We start from the raw sequence: 24,299 nt of genomic DNA, 5'->3' as shown, positions 1-24,299 counted from the left end.
AGTCTTTTAATAAAAATCACAGCACACTGATCCTTTGGCCAATAAAGGCATACATGAAAGGACATAAATACATTTACAATACGCTTACGCAATTACCAAGAGTTTTCATCATCGGATAGCTTCAGGTTTCTAGCAGTTTATTTCCTATACAAATGCTGAGCAAATAAACTGTGTGCCACCCCCACCCCCCCAATGGTAAAGTTATGTGGCTGCAAAAAATGTGCAATTTCATTCAGTTGTTTAAAACATACTCAGCACAGTTCCCCACGCTAATTCTGTTTCATAAAGGCACACTTATGTAGTATCCTTCAGCTTCAGATAGGCTATAAGCAACAGACTGATCTGTTTCCAAGATTTACTAGACATTACCTAAATAGTCTGTATTAGAAAGTAATAACTGGCACATTACGTTGGCATAAAGTAGTTCCAGTTCCAAGGTAACAGCATATCTTACACAGGTACATGTAGCAACAGATTTGAGTCTTGCAGGCAGTGTGTTCTAAATAAAATAGAGAGTAGTGTAGGTGTTGACAGTTTGTCAGGCATACAGCAACACCAAAAACATATTTCAGCTCTGATGCTGGAGCTGAACAGAAACCAACAGAAATGCAACTCTTAATCACCTTCCCGTGCTGCCGGGCTTTTAATCAAATCTGCAAAGCTAACATCTTGGCCCCCAACACATTAGCGTTAACAGATATGAACTACAAATTTAAATGCTCAAAAATGAGGCATTTCAACTACAGAAAATGTACTATTTGGCAAAAGTATGACACATAGAAGCTGTATTTGAGCAAACTTCACATGAACAAGGCTAGACATTCAGAAAAGAAAGTATTCAGTTCTAGGAATAGTAATTTCTAAGTTGGGTTTGGTTTTTTAAAAATCTTGAACTGACTATAGGAATTGTTGGAAGCTTGAGGGTTTTTCACGGGGAACTGTTAGTTATTTAGTATGGCAATTAATGTTTTAGCTATTTTTACACACTAAAGTAAGTCATGTTGCACATAACTTAAAAATCACTGGAAAATAAAATCAACTTTCTAGTTGAGTTTATGCCATTGTCAGCTTTAAATACTTCAGTATCAAGTCTTAGCTATGATCATGGAGAGGACACGTCATGAACAATTAATTTCTCTGCTGCATTTATTAGCTCTGGTAGAATGCTAAATACCTGATTTAAAAAATAATTTTTAAAAAAAGCTGTAAATAATAACAGAAAGCTCAACAGTGTTACAGATCAACTCAATGGTAGTTCTGAATGGATCCTAACATAAGCTTATAGATGACACAGTTGCCTAATTTATAGTGCGTAACACACTGATATCTAGAAAAGCTAAGGTGATAATTTTTCCCCATACTAACAATAATATTAAAAATGCAAAGTATTTATGAAGGGAAACTTGGAAACCAGCAGAAACACTATTTAAAAAAATAAAAAGCCCAACATATTGCTAACCTATTGCCACTAAGAATGGCTACAAAAAATAAGATAAATCTGTTCCTGGACAGTTTTGTTTTCACTAAGGCCCACAACAAAACTTTCCACTCTAATATAGCTGCTAAAAAGACCAAAACCCGCTTATTTCTCAGCAGCACTTAAACATCCTCCCAAATGCTGGACCCACTGGAGTCAGACTTCTCGCCCTGACTTTCGAGAGAGAAAGATTAACATTGTGGTTTTCAGGTATAAAACCATCATATACTAGACTTCTGAGATGATGTCAGGAAATATGGAACCTGTTCCTGAGAAGGTATGAAAGATAGCCTTTAATTACTACTTTTAAAATATTCAATTCCTATGTTGTTCAAAATGTGCTTTACATTTTGCTTTAGAAAAACTGGGCTCAAAAATGAACTGTGGACTGAAACTTTAAGTTTTAAAACTTCTGTGACTCACTCATGCAATACACAGATGTTTCTTGATTATTCAAAATAACATCAAAAGGTCTTTCACATGCAAATTCTTTCTAGTAAAATATATATTAAAAAAACCCTGTACTAGTTAATGTTTTTCTGGGGTTTTCCACACAAGATGTGGGATGTCTGCTCTCTCCCAAATGATTCAATTTGCTTTTAAAATACCAAAAAAGTCTAAAATCTTCATCTCTTACTTTTGTGGAATTTCCCAGTTAATTGGGATTGAAATCGAAGCGCTCTATTTGCAGTAAGGGGGCGTCTACTAAGAAAACTAAAACCACTTACCAAAGGACAAGAATCTGTCAAGCCTTCCATGTTAATTTGTTTTGCAACTAGGGCAAAACATGGGTAACCTTAACAGAAAAGGGTATAACAAAACTGTGTCAGACCCAGATATCAAGAATGTAAGAGCGGTCACCATTGTTTCTGAGCTTCACCTTGCAAGTGTGCACCTAGGCAGGCAACGGGCAGCGCTCCTGTCAAGAGATCTGCTCTGCTAGGTACGTCAGGGTGCACGCTGTATTCCTGACACTTGCGTAAGAAACTCTTCCAAGAGTATATCTTAACTATTAAGTATTTGTATGCATAATGCCTTCCATGGGGTCAGATATCAGATCGAGGTCCAGCATTTCTCTGCCATTAATTTTGCCAGCAATGAAAAATGGTTTTTTTATTTTGGGGGGGTGGGGATGGGGGTTGTGGGCAGGGAGAGTCAAAGTCAATAATGTAAACAACTTCCATGAACACAGTTATTGGTAGAAATGGATTAACAGTACATTCTTACTAGCTTGAGAGACATGCAGCAGACTTTTGATCTGCAGTTCGGATCCCAGTACTTTAAATAATGGCTTGTACACCAATAAATTCAAGCACTGCTTGATATGTAATTCTCATGGATGTTACAGTACCTCCTTAAACAAATTTAAAATTACATTTAACTACCCTATTTTTCCTATACATAATACATTTTCAATAATTATAAATAAATACTCACATTACAAGCATTTAATCACATATATACACACAATACTGGGGAACCCCAAATGGCAAATAGATTTTTTTTTTTAAATGCTAAAACCAATTTAAATTTCCTGCAATCTTGTTAAATTCTTGTTTTGGAATAGTATACCTTGCTGAAAAGCACATCTGCCTATCTGGCAGTACATAAGCATGCATTAGAACGGACACATGCTAAAATAACTTTTTTTTTCAGTATCTTAATTTAACTTTGTTTTAGAAGGAAGTCAAAGATTTGTTCATATTTTCAAAATAGAGAATTATTAGCCTCTGCAGAAGACTCTTCTTAATCCTCAATAATTTAATCAAAACAAGAGAAGAATAACAAAAAAATCATACTGGATTCCTTTGGTATGAATTGCTAACTTGCTAATTTAAGAAGCAAAAAATACAGAGATACTGGCACCTTTTTTTTTTTTCTTTGCCATTTGTCTCTTCCTGCAGGTGGGAACAGACACTGATCTAGGGAGAGGAGGAAATGAAATTGTATGAAAGTGCAGTGTGCAACAAACAGTAAAACTGATAATTAAGAATGCCCTTCAGGCATAAAAGTAAAAACTCTGTTTATACTGAAAGATCTGTAGCTGACAAAGGTTACTGGAAGTCAGTAGCTCTGTACTAGTACTGGAAAAAAAGTATTTCTGTGTATTAGAGCACCTGCCATTCAAAAAATGTTTGATTAACAGGTTTACCTAAAGGTTTGAAGTAACACGGTGAAATTGTGTAAGTGATCTGTTCCACGGCCAAGAACGTCCTGTCTGCATTTACTGTTCAATACTGCATCTGATGCTGACAAGCTCTGTCAGTACTAGAATTATTTGTAGTGTAGACAGGACTAAGGGACATAATCCCATTTAGTGACATATCACTTGAACAATTAACTTAGACCGCCTGTAAAATTATTTTTAGTTCCACTACAAGGTGCTATTGGAGAGGAGGGAATCCACAGTCTATCTTCGGGCATCTAAATGTGACTGTTGGGGGATTAGTCTCCTTAGATTGCAATATAGCTCCTGAAAAGAGAGACAAGGTTCTCCTCAAACAGGAATTTGCGGGGTGGAGGAACCTATTTCTCTTGACTACACACAGAGTTTACTTTCTTAGCTGAGGTACCCATGTGAGGGCAATCTTGTTTGAACTCTGAATAGCTTCCACTGATCTAATCCTGCTAATTTACATTTTACAGAATTAATCCAGAACAATATAAATCTGAAGCCTACAATGTCTGACCTTGTAGTAGTCAGTGAGATTACTTACTGTTGGGAGGGGAAATGTTTCTTCATACAGTGTGTTTGGAGGATAAGCTAAGAACAACACCTATGCCTAACAAATGAAGGCTAGCTTTGTAGCATAACTATTTGCCCCCAAAATAATATATTCTATATCTGCCAAATACCATAACTCATCCACCTTTCTAAATATAGACTTACTCCGTAGCTGCCAGATAACTTATGTACACGATGTCCTTAAAACAACAAAAAGCTTAGAGACAAGTTACACAGAAAGTCTAATAATTCCATTCTTGTAATTCAGAGCACTTGCCAAAGAACATACTCTTTCTCCCTCCTCTAACGTGAACATCCTAGGTAAAATTGTTCCCTTTACTTGACTGCTTGTGTCAATAACCAGCCACCTGTTCCCACTGGCAACAGCAACTGATTGGCGGCCCCATTAGAATCTTCAAACCTTGCCAAACTGACACTTGTTCTGTGCCAAGAAATAAACAGCAGATGCTAGTTTCACAATCTTATAGATAGCATAAAGGCCTGTCATGATCTTTAGCAAATAAATCTTAGAAGCTGTTAAAAATCTTCCAGCAACTTTTCATCCAAGTTCTCCCCCCCAAATTTTCTGTACTATCTGTATTTTGCAACCTATTATTTGCCTTCAATCCTGTCATATGAGCCTTTCCATGCTTTTTGTCATCTATTTCTTTTTTTTTTTTAAACACCTCTACATCATGCCACACCAGTAGCTCTTAGGAGTTTCAGGGTTTCATTGATTGTGACATAATGAATCGTGCAAAATCTTTTGAGTAATTTTTAAGCCCTAGTTACTGGGATTCTTCCCAAGTAGCAGTAACCAAGCTCAGAGAGTCTATCAACATTCTGCCTTTTCCTTCCTCAGACTTTCATGGGATGCCATCCTTCCTTTGGCAACACTGTGAAGGAGGCACTCCCCAGTCATACATGTAGGAAAGCCTGAGCTTAACCTCCTCCTTACAGAGCTTTCCTTCTTTAGCCAGGGTCTGGTGCTTTTCCAGCATGTCCTCAATGCTTTGCTTATGAGTTACTATGTACTTATTGTTGCAACCTCGGGACTTGTACTCAGTGTCAAAACGAGGGTCGTGCACTCTCTTCACATCGATGGGAGCCAGCCACACCCCCAGGGAGACATCTTCACTCTGCCACATGTTCAGGTAGTCTCTGCTAAGACGCAAATAGTGCACCAGATCTGCAGAAATCACATAACCACCACCCAGAGCATATGGTAGATAGTAGTCACAGAGCACCCAGGCGCTCTCTTTCCATTTGCCGCCAGATTTCACTCGACCGCGGCCAGAAAAGAAGCCCCAATAGAGGCGACGCGGCTCCTTGGCTCTCAGCTCTTCCACGAGCACATCCAAGCGTACGAAGGTATCGTCATCGGCCTTCAGGGCAAACTGGAAGTCCAGGTGCAGATCCAGCCAGACGTACGTGGCCAGGACTTTAGCAGTCAGGTTCTCGTAGGAATCCCGCAGCTCTGGCAGAAGGAGGAGGTCTCTGTGGCGGCTCTGCTCTAGCTCCAGGCTACGAAGCTCCTCTGCCCCGAGCCCGCTTGTGCCGATCACGAAGCGGCTCCAGATGTCATCGTGAGGGCTGCGCCCGGCGGCCGAGAGCCACGTGCTGCGGATGATGCTGCGACGCTCGCTGTACTTGGGGCCGCTCGTGATGAGCACGGCCAGGAAGGCGGTCTCCTCAGGGGAGGGTGGCGGGGCCGCTGGGGGATGCGGCCCCCTGGCACCCCGCGGCAGCAGGGCCGCAGGCTGGTTGTGCGGCAGCCCGTGGGGGGCTGGCAGGGGCCGGAGGCCCTCGGAGGTGCACTTGGCCAGGTAAAGCAGGACCACGGCGAAGAGCGACAGGCCGCCCAGGCCCAGGGCCGTCTTGTGGCGGCACAGCAGGCGCAGCAGCTTCATGGCCGCGGGGCCTCGACGGGGCGAGCGGGCCCGGCCGGAGCCCCCTCCCTTCCAGGCCGCGAGGCCCCGCCCCTCGAAGATTTAGGCGGGAACGGCAGGAGTCCCGCCCCCAGAGGTTGGAACGGCTTACGGCCGCCGAGAGGGGACAAGCTTCCTGTGGGAACCCTCACCGCGCTTCGCCGTCCCTCAAAGGTGGTTTCATGTCTCCTTGCTGCCTTTCCTCCTTCTCCTCCGGGAAGCGCCGGCTCGGGCCGGGAGAAGGAGCGGCTCCGTCCCTGCCGACCTGCTGGGCCTCCGGCGCGGCCCCGCTGTGTGCAGCGGCCGCCGCTTCGCTCGCCGCCTGCCTTGTGGGGGAAGGGGCAGGAGGAGTGGCCGCGCCCTGCACCACCTGACCGCACACGACGGCGCCTTGCGGCGGCCATCTTGCAGCAGGGCATGCGAAGCCGAGGCGCCGCCATTTTGGTTGCGGGCGTGCCGGCCGCTGTTACGGGTCAGGGCAAGGGAAGCCGCGCAAGTGGGCGGAGGGCCCTTGAGCCGAGCGAGGGCCGGCGGCTGGGCTGGCTGCGCTTCCAGCCCCAATGGAAGCTGTGGTGCACGGCGGTGCCGCCTCGTTGTGGCACAGCAGAGCACGTAGTCTTGTGAAAGTAGTCGCGTTAGCTAGCTGTTGTGATTTCATAAGGATTGCTAGCGGCGTGTTACGTACAAAAGGCAGCATTTTAAGGGCTCCCAAGCAAAACAGATGAATCATAAGCACAAAGCTAGAGATGTACGTATAGCCAGGAGAAGGGACCTGACAGGGAGTTTTCCCGACAGGGAAAAAAGGTTCCTTCACGCTTAGAGGAAGTCTGCTTTATTATTAATTGAGGTAAGGAAGAGCACGTGAGCAAATACGTTCAAATTTTTAGCACCCGGAGTTTTGTCTCCCCTTTTCAGCGGGTCACGGCACCTGCACGGCGCTGCCAGCTGCGACGAGTCCGCAAGGACCCGCTCTGAGGGAAAATGGCTGCCGCGAGCGGCACAGGGCGCCTTCCTGCCCTACTCCAAGATGGCCGCTCCCCGCCCCTCACGCACGCACTGCGTTTTGACGACATTCCTACGCAGCGCTGGCTCGCCTCGGTCTCCTCCCTCCGGCTGTGCCTCTGGGGCGGGAGTGGGCCCGGGGTCCTCCGCGCCGCCTGACGTCTTTCCGTGAGGAGCCGCCGTGGCCCGCACAGGGAGCGGGGCGAGGGGCAGCGAGGCTGAGGCTGGGGCCTCCCCGCGGCCTGTCACGGTTCTGGGAGGCTGCGTCCCTCTCCTGAGCGGGAAGGAGTACCGCGAGTGCCCCGCAGCTCTCGGTGAGTGCCTGTGGCCTTTCCTGGAGCGGGGTCGGGACCGCCACTGCCCTTCGAGTCGGGCAAGGGCAGGGCAGCCCCGGCCCGGCTCCCCCCGCTCTGCGGTGGAGAGTTAGCCCTCGCCGCTGGGTCTGTGACTCCTGCCGCGAGCTGGGCGGGTTCTCCCCGCCCCAGGCTCCGCTGTGCCTCGCGGGGCTGTGGATTTTGTGCTCCTCGACGCCCTGTCTGTCGGGCTGTGGTCCTTTTCCCTGTCCCTGCGGTCTGCGAACTAGTCTGTGGCAGCGATTTTCACTCCCCAGCAAGCAGGTGACAGGTCCGCCCCTGGGGTTGCTTTTCCTGCCGGCTGTTTCCTGTGTGTTTCCAGCTCCGCTTTATGCGATGGTGTTTGTAATTGTTTTTCCCGCAGTCATCTCTTTCCAAAAAGACCTTTAAGTCTTTCAGCTTTTCTAAAGAGGTGGTATGTTGAGATCTCTGGTAAACTGTTGTGCTGTCGTGGCTTTTTCTGCAGCTCGCTGGGAAGTGCAGTGCTAGTTGTAGGGACATTGCCACAGCTGAGCTTGGGCTGCACGTTGGGACAGTTGATGGGTTGACTTCTCAGTAGAGAAGTCCTCTACTGAGTCCTCTACTGAGTCAAGCACTCAGAGAAACTGAATGCTTGGGTTTCAGTTGTCAGGTCAGCTCACGCCATAACCCCTGAAGACAGTTTTCGGAGCAGAACTAGGCCACTTAAAGGATGTTATCATCCAGAATCCTCTGACAGAGATTACAATTGTGCAGACTGAAAACTAAGACAAATTAATTTCTTGTCATGTATTTATTATTTAACAGGCTTTTCTATTCTTTCACAGCAAATACTTGTGTGTGTGTGTAGGTTCTTCTGAATTTTAGAAGATGTTTTATTAGTGACATAATGTTCTAGAGTTTAATTTGCATGTGTGTTTTTCTTTTTGTTTTTAGAATATTTAATCCATCCACAGTAATTCGATCAGCCAATATTTTGAATAAAAAGGAAAAAATGATGTCAAGACAGGCCTTTCTCTGCAGTTTGGGATCTCTGTATTTGTTCCTCCTGTTTGTATTTCTTCTAATGGATGTTTATGCAAGGCCTGCAAATAATTCAGCCCTCAAAGAAAAACCAGCTGACAGTAAAGATGAGAATGAGATCTTGCCGCCAGATCACTTGAATGGGGTCAAAATGGAGATGGATGGACACCTTAACAAAGAATTTCATCAAGAAGTCTTTCTAGGAAAAGATATGGAAGAGTTTGAGGAAGATTCAGAACCCAGAAAAAATAGAAAGAAGCTCATGGTCATCTTTTCAAAGTAAGTTATGTACATTGCCAAGAACAGTGCAGCCTCTTTCTCTGATCTTCAGAGTAAAACTTTTCTGTAATATTTAAAAATTGCAATGATGACGGGGAAAGCATCATGCTATAAGCACTGTGTTTGTGTTATTAAGGTATTAACATACCTGTATAAACCATTCTCAGGAGTGAGAATGCATATGTTGAGAGTCATGATCAGTATACAGGGTTGGTGCTGTGGTCTAGTAAAATTTATGACAAAACATAGTGTTTCTATGTGAAAAAACCTACGTAGCCTCTCGAGGTATGAAAATTAACATTACTTTTCCCTGGTTTCCTGGCTCAATGAATAATCACACTTGTATTTTAGATCAAGGAATTAGTAAGGAAGGGCTGGATGCCCATGCAATGAATTGGGAGGGTGGGAGTTTGTTCCAGTTTTGTTCTAGCAGTAGTATGCTCTATTGCTTTGCTGTAAGTTTGGTTTCAATTGGCAATGTAAGTTTCTTATTTATTGTTTGGTCTTATATTCCATATGGATCTTGGTTTTGTTTCTATTGTGACTTCCGCAAATAAGTGCGGAGGAAAAACACTGAAAAGTCAGTAGTAAAGGCAGAAGGGAAGAAAAGGGACGGACAAACAATGGGGTAAGAGTGTGGTAGACAAACTAGCAGTTGCTTTCTGTTCATAAAACTTTCTAGTAGATGCTAGGTGTCTAAAATTTGAGTGTTTCAAATGAAATACATGAAGGTTAAAAATAATTATGCCTAACTGCAGGTACCAAGAATTCAGAAACTGACATGATAGTTAGCTGTGTTGTTACCAAAACATTTACTTCCTGGGAGTTTAGAAAAAGAGAATGAGAATAGGAAGATTAAATTTTTCTTGTGTAGCCTTTTTGAAAACTTCATCTAGCTCTTTACCTGGTGTAAAAATATTAACTTTACTTTTAGACATTAAAGCATTTTTCCTTTTATAAAGCACTTCTTGTGCTAGATAAGGTTTGTGTCAGCTAATAAACTGTCAGTAAACATGATGGAAATGAAAATCAGTGCATACTTTTAGACACTGGGCGGCAGAATTGGCTTTAGTTGCATTTTTGCAATGGAGGATTAATTTTATGAGAACAGCTTAAATTACATTGGTGCTCTTAATGCTGATGATGGTGTGGGGATGCGCATATACTTGAGATAAAATGACAAGGCTTAACAAAGCTTTTTTTTCTGCAAACTTTTCATTAACAGGGAAAAAATATCAATAATAACATTGGATTTTTTTCCTGGTGTTCTCCTGAGTAAAGGTAGCTAAAGCAAATAGGCAAACCAGGGTGCCTGTTTCATTTAGGGTAGAATCCTTTTTATTACTGTGTCTGCTATTCAGACCACTCACTTCATTGGTAGGATACATACAAATATTAAGATTGTGCTTAGAAGGTTTCATTTTCTTTATTACTATATGTTTATTGCAAATGTTCAACTGGTGGTTAGTAAATTGTCATTCACAAATTGCCTGTTTGTTATGAAAGAGGTTGTCTTATGATGCTTAAAGCAATTGGATTGAAGATCAACTTCACTCAGATACTTGCTTAAAATTACATTCCGTCAGATGATCAGATCAGAAATGTAGAAAAGCATTCTGAGGAATTTGGTTGCTTTCTAGACATACTCTTAAAGGCTGAGGCAAAAGAGAAATACTATGAACTTCTGTGAAAAGCTAGTAAGTCACAGGCTTCCAGATGCTTTGGAAATATTTTCTTTGAAGACATAAAGAAAACGCACAATGTGTTTTTAATTAATGAAAGCTGAGATTCTGTGGTGTTGCCAGTATGAGATAAAGTAGTCAATTCAAAGCATAAATTCTTGTCTAATAGGATTACTGAAAATAAAGTTGAAACATGGAAGAAAAGCTCCCAAATGATGTTTTTCTAGGCAAGCAAGCTATATGTGACTGAAGAAACAAGTGGCATTTCATAATTCTGTATTTCAGTTTCTGAAGTCACTCTTTAGTGGGAGGACAAGCCTCACTTGTCTACAGAAGTGGTTTTTTACAAGTTAACCAGTACTTCCACTTTGCCCTGTGAAATTAGGGCATGGTGCGAAAATCCTGGGTGCATCTTTTTAGTCTTCATTTCCTGCCAAGCCTAAGTGTTCAGGTACCTTCAGGTCAAGAACATTTGTGAGAGGGGCTTACTTGACATCCTTCCTTCTTGTACTTCTCATAATTGCAAAAAACCCCATTTGCTGTAGTATCCATGTAAATAGTTTAAATTTAAGCACTACTTAGCAACAACTAAAACATCAGTGTGTTATCACATTATTCTCATTCTAAACCCAAAACACAGCACTATACCAGCTACTAGGAGGAAAATTAACTCTATCCCAGCCCAAACCAGGACAATTACAGATTCGTATTATTCAGTTAAAAAACAGTTCATGCTGCATGCCATTGGAAGGTTTTAAGTAGCGTGTGCACCCTGATTTGTGTTTTTCCTAATCTGTACATCTAAATATACATCTAAGAAATTTTGCATGCCTCCTACTGTGTAAAGCAGAGCTTTGCTTTGGTTTCTGTTATTAAAAATTGTTTTCTGGATCTGTTTTTCATTATTTGGGTGAAACGGAAACCAGCTCTAAAGTGATGTGCATTACGTGCTCAAGGAAATGGTTATCTTTAGTCCTTTAGGTAAGAACTGCCTTCCTGCTCCTTCCAGTAGCTCAGGCAGCATTGCAGTGCTGTGATTTAGGAACCTGAAAACATGAAACTGAAAACCTAAGTGGCCAGTGTTTATTGATAATATTTTCAGATGTGGACCTTTTGAAAGGTGGCCACAAAAATTTATTTTTAATGGCTTGTGGTTGAGAAACTGGGCTGAAGCATTTAAAACCTGTTCTTCCAGGCTTCACGTCTATGTTCAATGCAGCCCTTACTATAGGCTTTTGTTAAGGAAAAATTTACAATTATCCTACAAAGTAGCATACATCCTTGTTTCTTACTCAAAGGTAGTATTAACACTTAGGCTGTGAATAGATAATGAAATATAGTTTGAATAGTCAGTGAAGAGTTAACTTTGAACTTAAACATTATAAGGAGCTGTTACATCTGATGCTGCCCATAACTGAAATGTATTAATACTAATGGTATTTATCACATTGCATCAACTGTCTGGGCTGTGGTGTATCTATAATTTTCTTTGTATGAGACAGGTCAGAAGTAAGGTAAGTTGCTCTCTGTAGTCTGTTTTTTAATTCAAATTTACGCTAACAGTAGTCCCTGCTTTTACAAAAACTTTCTTTGCTGTCAGTTCAGGAAGTACTACATCATATACCTAAGTTTCTACAAATCTGAGGTAGCACTCTCTAGCAGAAAACTATGCTTCTTGTAGAAAAAGAGCAATCAATCAAGTGTTGGTTTTTTTTTTTTTTTTTTTGAGCTGGTATGTGATGACGTTTGAGAAATCGTCACAAGATTTCTATATACAGATTGCCAAGGAAGGTTTGAGCAAAGCTGTAATCTGGGATGATATTATTGCTTGGATTCATCTTGTTTTCTTGAACTTAAATTCTTTCTTGCCAGTACTTGTTCTTTGGCAATTTTTTAAAGTGCGTTAGAATGTACCACTCTTTACTAACATCTTTTGAGTCTTCAGGCTTATCTGCCTCAGAAAACTGATTGCTGATCACCGTGTTATAAAATCAGTTTTCTGTGACTTACCAGTATTAGGATGTTTGGCAACACATAATTATCTAAGCTGGTCATTATTAGTGGAAATGTTTTCAGTAGTCCATTCTGAATGAGATAGTTACCTAAGGAAGCATGGGCAGTCTTTTTTGTTTATCGCCTTAGGTGATAACCTCACAGCAGGACCCTATCTTACACTTCATACAGTTGTAAATATTCCTCTCAGAAGCGGAAGTGCTGTTTATGGACACTGAGAGGATTTCAGCTCACCCTGCACAGGGGATGCCAGCTAGTTCATGAAAATCTGAGTCATTGGAGACTTCTTCTGAACTGTGGTAGCAGAACAAAGGTGTACTTTTGTGAGCTAGAAGAGCAATAAATGGGATGTTTGTTACCTTTCTCCCTAGTTACAGTGTGATTTAGATGGAAAGTACAGCTTGGAAGTAGTAAGTTTGATAGCTTTGATCTAAAGAAACTAGAATGTTAAATGTTGAGGGGAAAATGCTCTATTTTTCCTTCTCATTTTTGATAGTACCTATTCCATATCAAAACCCACATTTGTTCACCTGGTAAGTCCAAGGTGGCGTGAATGGAACATGACCATTTTACTGGTCTTGCCATTGATACAGAACAGTTGCTAATACTGAGCCTGTGCATATATATGTGGAAAGTTGTGACACTATTTAAAACCACTAATACTGCATTTATTAATACAGCTAAGTGTTGTAGAAGATTAGGTGCTAGAGTTGTTATTTTGCTTAAGCTTTTAACATTTAGTTGACATTTAAAGGCAAATCACATATTTAATAACTTGAGTTTCAGTGATAACAGTTCAGTACTGTTAAGACAGTGATACAAACAGATAAAAACGTTACAGTCAAGCTGGGGGTTTTTGTTGTGTTTTTTTTGTTGTTGTTGGTTGTTTTTTTTTTTAATTGAACAAGAGTTGTTTTGGTATGCTTTGAATAGAATCTTGCCTCCTAAATGTTAGTGATGTCTTTTCAGTTTTAAATATTGTTATATCCTTTTTGAATAAATACTTAATGATATGCTCAAAAAACCTTAGAGTGGCATGTTATTTTTTTTGTATTTGTTCTTCAACTGAATTTTTATATTAACTGCTTTTTAATGAAATAAGTATTAACGGAATTGATGGTATGGCAGTGTATCTTAATACAATAAAGCAGTATTGGTAGTACATTAAGGAGAACAGTGGATTGTCAGATTGGATGTTTACTGATAATTTTAGTCAGGTAGAAAAAGTTTAGTTCCATAGCTCAATAGCACTGAGCACAGGCATATCCTTTGACAAAGCAAAGCGAGCCTGAAACTCAGAAACCTAATGGAGAACAAATGTATGTGCAGAACTTTTAAATGTGTTAAAAATTAAAAACTGTTAGCTGTTACGTGTTACCAGAGATCAAGGTATAATAGAGGAAACTTGGTTTGTTTGGGTTTTTTTCCCCTGCTTACAAGTACTACAGTCAAAGTATTAAACAGTTTGAAAGTCCTTGCACCAAGTTTATGCACATTATGTTTTCATTGTTTTTATTGGTCACGACAGTTCTGATGTGATCTAGGCAGACACAGAGAGGCAGCTGATCAGTAAACTTCAGAGATCTTGGAAGATCAAGGTAAAAAGGACTTGGAACGATAAATTGAGAGGCAGTTAATGGTTTGAGAGAATGTTACAGAAGAAATATTTCAAAGTAGTGAAAGTCTGCAGCAGCTGGCAGTTGACAATTCTGAACCAATAGGAAATGAGCTTATATGCCATGAGTGGTGTTTGTGGTTTTCTCTACTTTAAAAATTTACTCAAAAACATAATATTGAAGTGAGTTAACTTACAGCAAAGTGAAGTATGGCTGAATGTTTTTCACTGAGTAGTAACCTAGATGTTGTAGCTACTTAAATTTAATTATGAAATAAATGGCCAACTTGCTACTTGTTTATTCTGTAGTTCAAAGAATGTACAACTTCTCAGAGAGGGTTGTAAGTACACTCTTTTCTGTAGCAACCTATGTTTGTTATTGTTGAATAAAGTAATTAATTTAGAATCTAAAAATATACCACAATTCCTCCCCATCCCCAAATCTAAATCTTGTTTGCTATTCATCCATAGGGTGGATATAAATAATGATAAAAAGATAGGTGCGAAAGAGATGCAGCGCTGGATCATGGAAAAGACAGCTGAACATTTCCAGGAAGCTGTGGAAGAGAATAAAATGCACTTCCGAGCTGTGGACCCTGATGGTGACGGTAAGATGAACGATTCCTCCATCTCCTGATGACATCTTAAGTCAGTTGCTAGTAGCCAAAGCTACTGGCTGCTCTTCAGATGTGCTGTGGCAAAATCCAAGTTCCTTTGGACTGCATGTAATCACAACGGTTTTGATCCATACGGAAGACAATAGAGCAAAGAAGTAATGTGCTTCAGTCAGCATTGTAGTTCTGTGTTGACTGCTATGTTATTTCACTTGTGGTCATAGGAAATTGTAACAAGTTAAGTGGCTCTGCCAGGCATGAGGTGAGGACGGAGACATAAATAGGTTATTTTCACAATGCCTGTCTGGGCTAAAGAAACATAAAAGTGAATCAGGTGATAGTTTTCATATTGCCTTTCATAAGGTTAGTGTGATGGTTATAGTGCTGAACCAAAAGATTTTAGCACATACTGTTTTAAGTAATGAGACCAAAAGTTCATAGTTTAAGCATACTATGTCATGTCTGAGATACGGCTCTTTCTTACAGGCCATGTGTCCTGGGATGAATATAAAATTAAATTTTTGGCAAGCAAGGGCTTTAATGAAAAAGAGATTGCAGAGAAGATCAGAAACAATGAAGAGTTGAAAATAGATGAAGAAAGTAAGTGCAGACCGTTGGTGTGTGTCAGTTTTTCTTTAACTTTCCTAAAACCTGAATGTCAAAACTGTTCTTAATATAACATGAATGTTTTAGTTGTTCTTCTGCTTCTACACAATGTAGAATGTGTATGTCATAAGACAGAAATACTAGATTTGTTTCCAACTCAAATCTGCCTTCCCAGTGCTCTTGATGTAAATATTTAACACTGAAAAATCTTGGTTGCGTATTTGTTACTGCCTGTTTGAATAGTTTTCAGTTATTTATGTTTAACAGTCTGCTAAAATTTGTCAGAGTTGTGTTGCCTGTGGACCATTGGATTGTTAATGCGGGAACCAGGTCCCCTGTTGCTCCAAATAAAAGGGACCTGCTATACCTGACTCCTGTTCTAAAATGGAGGAGGGGTGTATGTGCTACCAAACAGCGTTGTGTTTAAATAGGTACGTGCTTAGGCACTGCGAAGCATACTAGAAGTTCATAGCAGAAGGTTGCCTAACAATTGTTCCATGTTTCATCTAAGTCCTCTGTAGAGAGAGATTGGTACTTTAGGTTAGTGAGATTGATCATTTCTTCCTTATTACTTTTGAAACTTTCATTTGAATCTGGCTTGGTATAAACATGGCAACTCTTAACAGAGTAAACTCCCTGCTCTGCCCCATCTAAAAATGTTTAACTTTACTGTTAAGTAAAACACGAAGCCTTAGCCTTTCCTTGCAGGAATTAGTCATTTAAAAGTGGGTTATGTTATATTTTCCATTTATCAAAAAGCAACTAAAATGCAAATGGACCTTTGAATTTTATGGCAGGGAAAACACCTGTGCAGCGTGTTCTATGGCAGTGTGGTTAACTACAGTTTACAGGAATGCTCATCAGATAAAAGATTTGCTGAATAAGGGAAGTGTGTACATAATCATTTTTCTACCTAGGTAACAAGCCTTGTTTGGGAAAATCAAATTAGTTATCTACTGCTTCTTGAGGATGATAGGCAAAACTTATTTTCATATTCTAGTGCAGTGTAAAAATAGTCTTTTTTTTTTGGTCTATATAATAAAAAATAACTGAATGTGTGGATCTTAAGGCATGTTCTGAGTCTTGCGCAGAAGCACACTATGGTTTGGATGCCAGGCCAAAACTAGGGACACAACTTTATTTAGCTTATGCAGCTAATGACAGTTTCAACTGATGACTGACAGTTGAGTTTCATTTAAGACTAAAAGGTAGGCAAAGGGAGATGGACTTGTGACTTCTAACATTTGGGGCTGGCTAGTGCACATTAAAAATACACTGGAAAACCATAAGCAAGTGATTTGATTATTCTGTGTTTACTTGTGTCCTTGATATAACTAAAACTTGCAAACTTGCCCAACTCCTACAAACTTGCCCTAAAATTCATGTTAAGACTCTGAAGGATTTCTTTACTCTTCACAAAAAAACATTCACTGAAGACTTAATTGCAACTAGCAGTTCAAAAATGTTAATGTGACTGTTGGTTTGGTTTTTTTTTTTCCCTCTTGTAACTCAACAACCAAAAGCATGCAGGGGCTATTTAAGAAAGTTTATTAAATTTAAAAAAAAAGTTTATTGTCTGAAGACTGTAGTCTTTCAGAGTGTTTTAAACTTGTGAAAAGCAAATGCTTCAGATTTGTGTGTGTTAGTGTATTTTGCAGATAGCAGTGTGTGCTGCAGGCAGTATTTTTTCCAGTGTGTCATTTAGAAAATGCCTACACCAGAAAAAGAATACTCTATGCAGGTATTTTTTTCCTGTTTGGTTACGTTCAGGACCACTAGGTGCACATAATACTCATGTTGTGTGTTGCAGGGTGTTTTTTTCTTCAAATCAGATGCATGGTTTTAGCGGAAACTCATGTACAAATTATGATTCTCAGTTGAGTTTAGGAGAAATCACTTAAAAAGTGCTTGTCTGCATGGTGTAAGATGAAACGAAAGAAGTGGAAATGTAAAGTGATTTTGGTGCTGATGTATGTTAGTACACGTGTACTTCAACTTGTGTTTGCTCCTTGCAGCAAAAGTATTTCCTTTATTAAATTATAGTGATAACTAAAACATATGCAGGGTTTAGGTCTGAAGTCAGAATGCTTTCTGATATAGTATAGACAAGGTAGCTAAAAGGAATAATAAGTACTTGTATCCTTAAGTAACTGAAAACTAAATGCATTTCTTGGTGCTTAGCTTAGCATCTGTTCTTGATGTTTCCAAACTTTCTTTTGTAGAGCTACCCTCTTAAATCTCTCATAGTTCCAACAAATCACATTTTTAGGCTGAAATACTGGATGATGTATCTGAGTCTAAGGATATAAGTTCTCTCTGGGTAGACGATTCTTTTAAATTCTGAGCGTTTGACAGGGTAATGGAAGAAGGGAGGAGCAGAGGCAGGGCTGAAGTCTCTTCATAGCTTTCCTAGTCCTCTGCTTTATGGCTTTGCTTATACTGCCTTTTCAGTTAGATGCTTTGTAAAGAACAGCTGTCCATTGAAATGTTTTGTTGATTGCTGTAAAAACTAGGCTTTGATTTTTTTTTTTTCTTTTTTATAATCTGTTTAATACAATTCTTAAGCTTAATTCATATATGTAGTTTTGTGGAGGGTGAGGGTGCTATCTGGAATTGCGGTGTGACTGGAGAAAAAATCTCTGCACTTAATGTGCACTAGCACAATGGTGCGTCCCCTCAGCACCCGCTTTCCCTGGGAGTTGAACTGTAAAATAACTGGTTCATAGGTCATCCTTGTTTAAACAATTAAATAACAGGGGAAGGTATATTCTAAGAACTTTAAAAATGTGATAGCTTAAATATTTTTCTTAAATTTCTAGCACAGGAAGTTTTAGATAACCTGAAGGATCGGTGGTACCAAGCTGACAACCCACCTCCTGATCTGTTGTTGAATGAAGAAGAATTCTTGTCCTTTCTTCATCCAGAGCATAGTAGGGCAATGCTGAAGTTCATGGTGAAAGAAATCATCCGAGATTTGGGTATGCCATTTTGAAACACGTTTTCTGGGAGTCGTTTACTTGCAAACCATTTTATTGGGTAGATGTTGTTAGGTCATTGCACTGTCATGGGTCAATGTGAAATTTTGGCACATCTTGTTTGCTCTGTTCTACACGTCTTCCAGTGTGATGAGTAAGAAAAACAAACTGTTAGCACAAATGCTGGCATCTCTATGTAGACATCTCTATGTCTGTGCAGCTCTCGAGACTAAATTTAGTCTCTGGTTGTTAAAGAACAGCACAATGTTACATGTTAGAAAGATACTCTGAGTACTTCATACAAAGAAGATCAGCTGACACTACTTCATGCTGAAGTGCTGCTGCATTGTAGGGTTACTGTAGCAATAGGAGGAAAGGTTTGATGAATAGTAAAATACTATAAAATACATTGATGTGAATGTTCCGTGAGGAGGGCATTAACTGCTTTGTACTTCCCCAGTACAGCAGCCATGTAAGAATCGTGACGTATGGTCATGAAAGTGGAAATAAATGGTTGAGGTTTCTAAGAAAATAAATTTTTTTTTAATTCATAAGTATTGGCACACACGTTTTTGTCTATTGAGTCAATAGTAATGCATATTTAAAACTGCTAGAACACCTGGATTAAAAAAGAAGATAACTATGACTTTGCTAGTTGTTAGCTTAATAAATATGAAGAGTTTTCAGTTATACTTGAGCGTGTGACACATTCAGACAGAACAACTCCAGTACGCGGTCTTTTGAGGGTTAATTTACCTGAATGCTAATACAAGGGGAGACTGGATACCGCTGTAAGAAAATTTCTGTTGCAGAAGCTTGTTGAAAAAATAAACAGCAACAATTAAAAAAAAAAAAAAGCCCAGCTTGCCAGCTGGTGTGTCTTTCAGGACCAGTAAAATTGTTTTTGTTTAGTATATTGATGAGTGTACATTTTTTAGCCTTCTAAAACATTGTGTGTACCATAATAACAGCGAGTATTTGGCTAACAAAAGATATAAATGGTAGCTATTCTTCTCTGCTAGCGTCAGGATTGTGGACTGCTGAAATCAGGCAGACTGTACCAGTGACGTGTCTGACATGAAGGAATTTCTCATTTTTAATGGGCATTAAGCAAATACTTTTCAGTTACTATGTACTTCTGTTGTAGATCAAGATGGAGATAAGAAACTTACTCTTTCGGAGTTCATTTCGTTACCTGTTGGTACTGTAGAGAACCAGCAAGCTCAAGATATTGATGATGACTGGGTGAAAGACAGAAGGAAGGAATTTCAGGAGGTCATTGATGCTAACCACGATGGTATTGTCACAATGGAAGAGCTGCAGGTAAGTCTTCCTCCGATAGTTCATTCTAGTGTTTTTAAAACCAATAGTTTGTTTTTAAATACAGGATTGAAACTGCTTGAGAGAATATGAAGTAATTAAAAAATATTTGAATTAACAGTACGGTGTGTGTGTGTCTGCTTTACATAACTTTGAATTATAGTATTGTTCTGTAGTGCTTGCAGATAGTGTTGTTACGCTTTTTGTTAAAGAGGAGGGGGAGTTTTCCTAGCATAACTGTTGTTCATAGGTATGCTTTTAGGGGTTTTTGTCACATAGACACTTGTATGGATATGGAGTGCATGAAAGCAAGTCACAGACTTCATTAGGTGCACTGGTTAATGGGACAATGAGTCATATTTTCAGTTGCAAAAGGAGTAACTGGCAACCTATATATTCATTAAAAAAAAAAACAAACCCAAACCAAAAAAACCCAACGACCAACAAACCCTGGGGCCCCAGTAGCCTAGAAAATAGCAGAGTTCTCTTGACTTTCAGCGTGTTTTTCTTTTTTTTTTAAAAAAACCCAAATTATTATTTTTAAGTGTGCATTCTAGTTTGTGGCCTTTTTGGACTTTGGTTTGCAGATGTAAGGCTTTCTTCTAATAATTCTGTCTGCAGAAGAGTCTACCAAACAAGATGAAATATTTTGCACCCTATAGTTGTTGCAGTTTTGTGGCCAATGGAAGAGGCTCATGGGTCATTTCTGTTTTTTTTTTTTTTTTTCCTTTCTGGATGTAAGAATGTACTTTGACTAGCAAATTCAAACTGCAGCATAGGCAGTGTGAAAGGAGAACCTCTAAAATGTTGGCCTTCTCCCCGAGACAGGATGAATGTTAAAGCTCCTACCTTCTTAGTATGCAAATATGCGGGTCTGAACAATAGTGGATAAACAGTTATATTGTGACATAGACAATGGCCTTTTTACTGAGAATTTTCTTTTAAAAATAGCCGTTTTATCTGTGAAATCTTTGTATACGTATACACACAAAGGTGCACGCTCATATATGTCACATCTTCTGGGAAAAATTGGAAGATAATCTTGAGTCTTCTATGTCATGAACTAAAGTGCGCTGCTTGGAAAGTTTTAATCTATTTCAAGTTAGGTGAAGGAGCAAAAGGCTTTGTTTCTGAGACTTCTGACCTCTGTAATGTCTGCCTGGTGGTTTAAAATGGAATAAGAAAGTTCTAAATTGAACATGTTCTAAAAAGATTATCTCAGAAGCAAGAAAATTTAGGTCATACAGATCAATAGTGTGCCACTTTTTAATTTTGAATTGATATTTCTTCACAAAAAGCACCAGATTTGATAGTGAGTTTAGTTTGCAACCAAAATGTCAAAAATATTTTTATTGTAGACACTGGCAGAAGCTGAGAAAATCTGGATTTCTGTTAGAACAGCCAAGGAAGCAGTGAATGGAAAAATAGCTAGGGGAGAGATGTAAGCCTGTTAAAAAGATGTGCTAACACCTTTTTCCATGACTTATGTTCACTTCTGGATGGCTTATGTTGGTCTCATAATTGCTGAAGCTTTCATAATTCTGATATGTGAAAATATGTGCTTAGTGATTGAAAATTATTTTCTTACTTGTTTTAGGAATATATGGATCCTATGAATGAATACAATGCCCTAAATGAAGCGAAGCAAATGATAGCAGTAGCAGATGAAAATCAAAACCATCACTTAGAGCTGGAGGAGATCCTGAAATATAGTGAATACTTCACAGGGAGCAAGCTTATGGATTATGCACGTAACGTCCATGAGGAGTTCTGATCCTGCTCACTTTTCCAGAGCTCTGAAGCACTTTCTTGCTTTCAAAAAAAAAAGAAAAAAAGAAAAAAAAATCCAACCCCCAAACAGACAGGAAGTTACTTTGCTGCTATCTGTGTTGTATGCCTACAGTGTGTTGTCCTAGACTTAAAAAAAAACTTCCGTCCATACATAAGATCTACAGCTCTGTTGCCTTCGGTATGAGGGGGGGAAAAAAAAGGTCCATAAATAATGGACAGTTACTGGACTACATCAGTTCACCCTGATTTGTACAGTTAATTGAGCTGAAGTTTCAGCTGCTTTTGGCTAATCATATTTGGAGGCTTCTTAAATATTTAACTCTTCTTGTTGCCCTCATAGCTGCTGATCCATGGAAATCACAAATAACACTGAAAGATGTTGGCTTTTGTAAAGGGGATTGTGGTTCAAATACGTGTGTTCTGACCTCATGAGAATATTCATACATAGACTGATTGGCTAATCTTCCAGTATTTTTCTCAATGCATCTCAACCTACTTATGTATTGTTGAGAATTTAATGCAAGTTCTCCCTCCACTGCTGAACTATTTTCACGAGCTGTGGGGAAGAACTTATTCTAAATGTTATAGAGAAACTCTTCTGCATCTACTTCAAAAAGAAAACTGGTTATAGTGTGACAGGTTTGTGTTTGCAGCTGCACTGGGAATGTGAGAGACTTGAGATTGCTTATGTCTTAAAAAAATCAAATTTCATTCTAAAATGAAACAATGAGGAAGGTTTCTTTGTGGACTTAAAGATGTTGGACAGAACAGTGGGATTTACCTAGGTGTATGGTTACTACTTAGCTGAAATTCATTGTTAAAACTAGTATAATTACTTGCCTCTGTGCGAAGTAAAGATGCTGATGAACTCATGAATGATGAAGCTGGAGGAAATACAGGCTTTGCTTTTGAACTGCTTTTACCAGAGCAATGTACAGTCAGCACTTGGGAAGCTTTTTTTATCAGTCTGGTTTTGGGTAATCTCTGAAAGCATCTTGCAACACAAGGGTCATATCCACTACTGTCTAAAATAGAAAACTTATTTTTACTCTGGTTCCATCTTTACTGTAAAAACCCCTCTTTCTGAAGGGTTGCCTGAAAATCCAAGTGAGATGTTATATTTGATTAAATTTATTCTCTTAATATAATGTAAATATAAGTATTGCTGTCTGTTTCTGTTCAGTATTCCCCCTCTCCTTTTTTTTTTTTTTTGTTAAATGGCTTGTATCAGAGTCTCTTTATATACATATATCTTTTTTCATTAAATATTTTTCTCCATGCTTTGGAAATGTTGCTGTTTTTAGGTTTGCCAGTGAGTGGGAAAAATTGAAACTCTTAAGAGGACAGACAAAGTGAAATAGGATTTTGAAAGAACTGTAAGAGAGGGATAAATTCAATTGATAATCTCATGTTAAAATGAGCTTAGAATGTCTGCCACGTTAGCCCCCACTCCCTTCCACCCCCTACCAACGTCCCACATGTATTTGATTGCAGCGTAGTGAGCTTTTAATAGGGCTAGAATCTGGAGATGTTCAAAACAAAATCCCATGTCTAAAAATGTGGTGCTTAGCCGAAGTGATAGGTATGGCTGTTTTAGATTGGCTGGCAAAAGGTCTAGGTTTTGCTTTGCTGTTGTTTTAACTAAGGCTTCATAAATATGCAATGACTGGCACTTTGAACTAACACAAAATTATACATGTAAACATACAGTTTTGCAATGTGGTTGTTCTCAGTCTAGTTAAGACAAAAGTTTTAGCAATATTAGTTGATAATTGTATAAATGTCCTGACTGCATTCTTGTATTATACTCTAGTTGTTTGTACAATTCAATTATTTAGATATAATTTGAGTGGACAAGTTCTATCTTGTCACACCTCATGCTCAGAAAGCAACTGCTAATTTGCAGAGGGGTTCTTGAGCAGCTGAAATACGATGATGAAATTTGGAACTTTATCTATCAATAGAGGCAGAGATTATGCATACACAGTCTTAGTTTAATCTTCTGATAATGTGAGCATGGAATCCCTTGAAAATTACGAGGTAACACAGTATTTAGCTAGCACCTGCAAGAATATTCAAGTCTGTACTGTTGTTGCAGTATTTGCCACACACCTGATAAATCTGAAACTTGACGAACAACTGCAAAAAATTCACTTTTAATGTATGGATGGAATTCTGCACCTTAATGCATTTTGTTTTTCTCTGCCAGAAATCAGGATCATGTGTTAACTAACAGCTGTAAGGATAAAGTGGACTGCATGGTGAGATTTGGACATACATGAGATTATTCCTGTCTTGGAATTTTAGCAGTTCAAACTATTCTAGTTTGTCCATAGACTTATTTATTTTTAAAAATTCTTCAAGTATTTTATATGCACTCAATCTTTCTCAGATTTTGTAGGTCCTTTCCCATAGGGGAACCTTTACTTGCCTGTAATCCCTAAGGAATCTAGTGACTTTTTCTTTAAAGCCTTTTATTAAGCACTGGTTTTGAGTTCCATGTTCTTTTGTTTGTGTGGGTTTTTTTGTTTTTTTTTTTTCTTCCCCATGTACACAAGCAATCTGCCTGTTAACAGGACTTGGTATCTGAGTACTACTATCTCATGGACATGTTTCATCTTTCCAGAATTGAAAACTTTGGATAGAATATCTAGGATAAGCATCTGTAGTAAAAAATGATACATGTATATTAAATAAAAGCAGAACGGGGTCTTATTTCTGACCCATAGCATGGCTCAACTCACCACTCTGAAGCTCTCCTCTCCTATTACAACCGGAGTAGCTGCATCCAGGCTGTTTTTTGGGAGCAGCCTGTGGCACCTGCGATCCCCACGGCAATGCCAAGCAGCACTTGGGAGAGGTTAATTTGTGTTGGTGAAAATCCAGCCAAGGAGTGTGCTAGCTGCGAAATGCTATG

General features: G+C 39.4%; 2 protein-coding genes across 6 annotated transcripts; one reads left to right on the top strand and one right to left on the bottom strand.

Moving 5' to 3' along the window:
* Positions 1-6,464, bottom strand: B3GALT6 (beta-1,3-galactosyltransferase 6). 3 transcript variants are annotated; one of them, XM_072883544.1, is made up of 3 exons: positions 5,161-6,464; positions 3,344-3,399; positions 1-499 (listed from the first exon to the last, which is right to left on the bottom strand). In XM_072883544.1, the coding sequence occupies exons 1-3, from the start codon at positions 6,110-6,112 to the stop codon at positions 359-361; spliced, it is 1,149 nt and encodes a 382-aa protein (XP_072739645.1). In that variant the 5' UTR covers positions 6,113-6,464; the 3' UTR covers positions 1-358. The 3 variants fall into 3 exon arrangements, with proteins under 3 accessions (XP_072739645.1, XP_072739646.1, XP_072739647.1); XM_072883545.1 differs by lacking the exon at positions 1-499 and having other exon boundaries at positions 2,560-3,399; XM_072883546.1 differs by lacking the exon at positions 1-499 and having other exon boundaries at positions 2,560-6,464.
* SDF4 (stromal cell derived factor 4) lies at positions 6,284-23,876 on the top strand. Of its 3 annotated transcripts, none has more exons than XM_072883549.1 (7): positions 6,284-6,304; positions 8,401-8,766; positions 14,548-14,684; positions 15,177-15,290; positions 18,116-18,274; positions 19,419-19,594; positions 21,189-23,876. In XM_072883549.1, the coding sequence occupies exons 2-7, from the start codon at positions 8,459-8,461 to the stop codon at positions 21,363-21,365; spliced, it is 1,071 nt and encodes a 356-aa protein (XP_072739650.1). In that variant the 5' UTR covers positions 6,284-6,304; positions 8,401-8,458; the 3' UTR covers positions 21,366-23,876. The 3 variants fall into 3 exon arrangements, with proteins under 3 accessions (XP_072739650.1, XP_072739649.1, XP_072739648.1); XM_072883548.1 differs by lacking the exon at positions 6,284-6,304 and adding an exon at positions 6,682-6,977; XM_072883547.1 differs by lacking the exon at positions 6,284-6,304 and adding an exon at positions 7,178-7,446.
* The last annotated feature ends 423 nt before the right edge of the window (positions 23,877-24,299 follow it).

This window comes from Ciconia boyciana, chromosome 19, assembly GCF_034638445.1.
Source record: "Ciconia boyciana chromosome 19, ASM3463844v1, whole genome shotgun sequence".
Taxonomy (NCBI): Eukaryota; Metazoa; Chordata; class Aves; order Ciconiiformes; family Ciconiidae; genus Ciconia; species Ciconia boyciana.
Note: the sequence above shows the minus strand (reverse complement) of the source record. Positions and strands in the feature narration are given on the sequence as shown.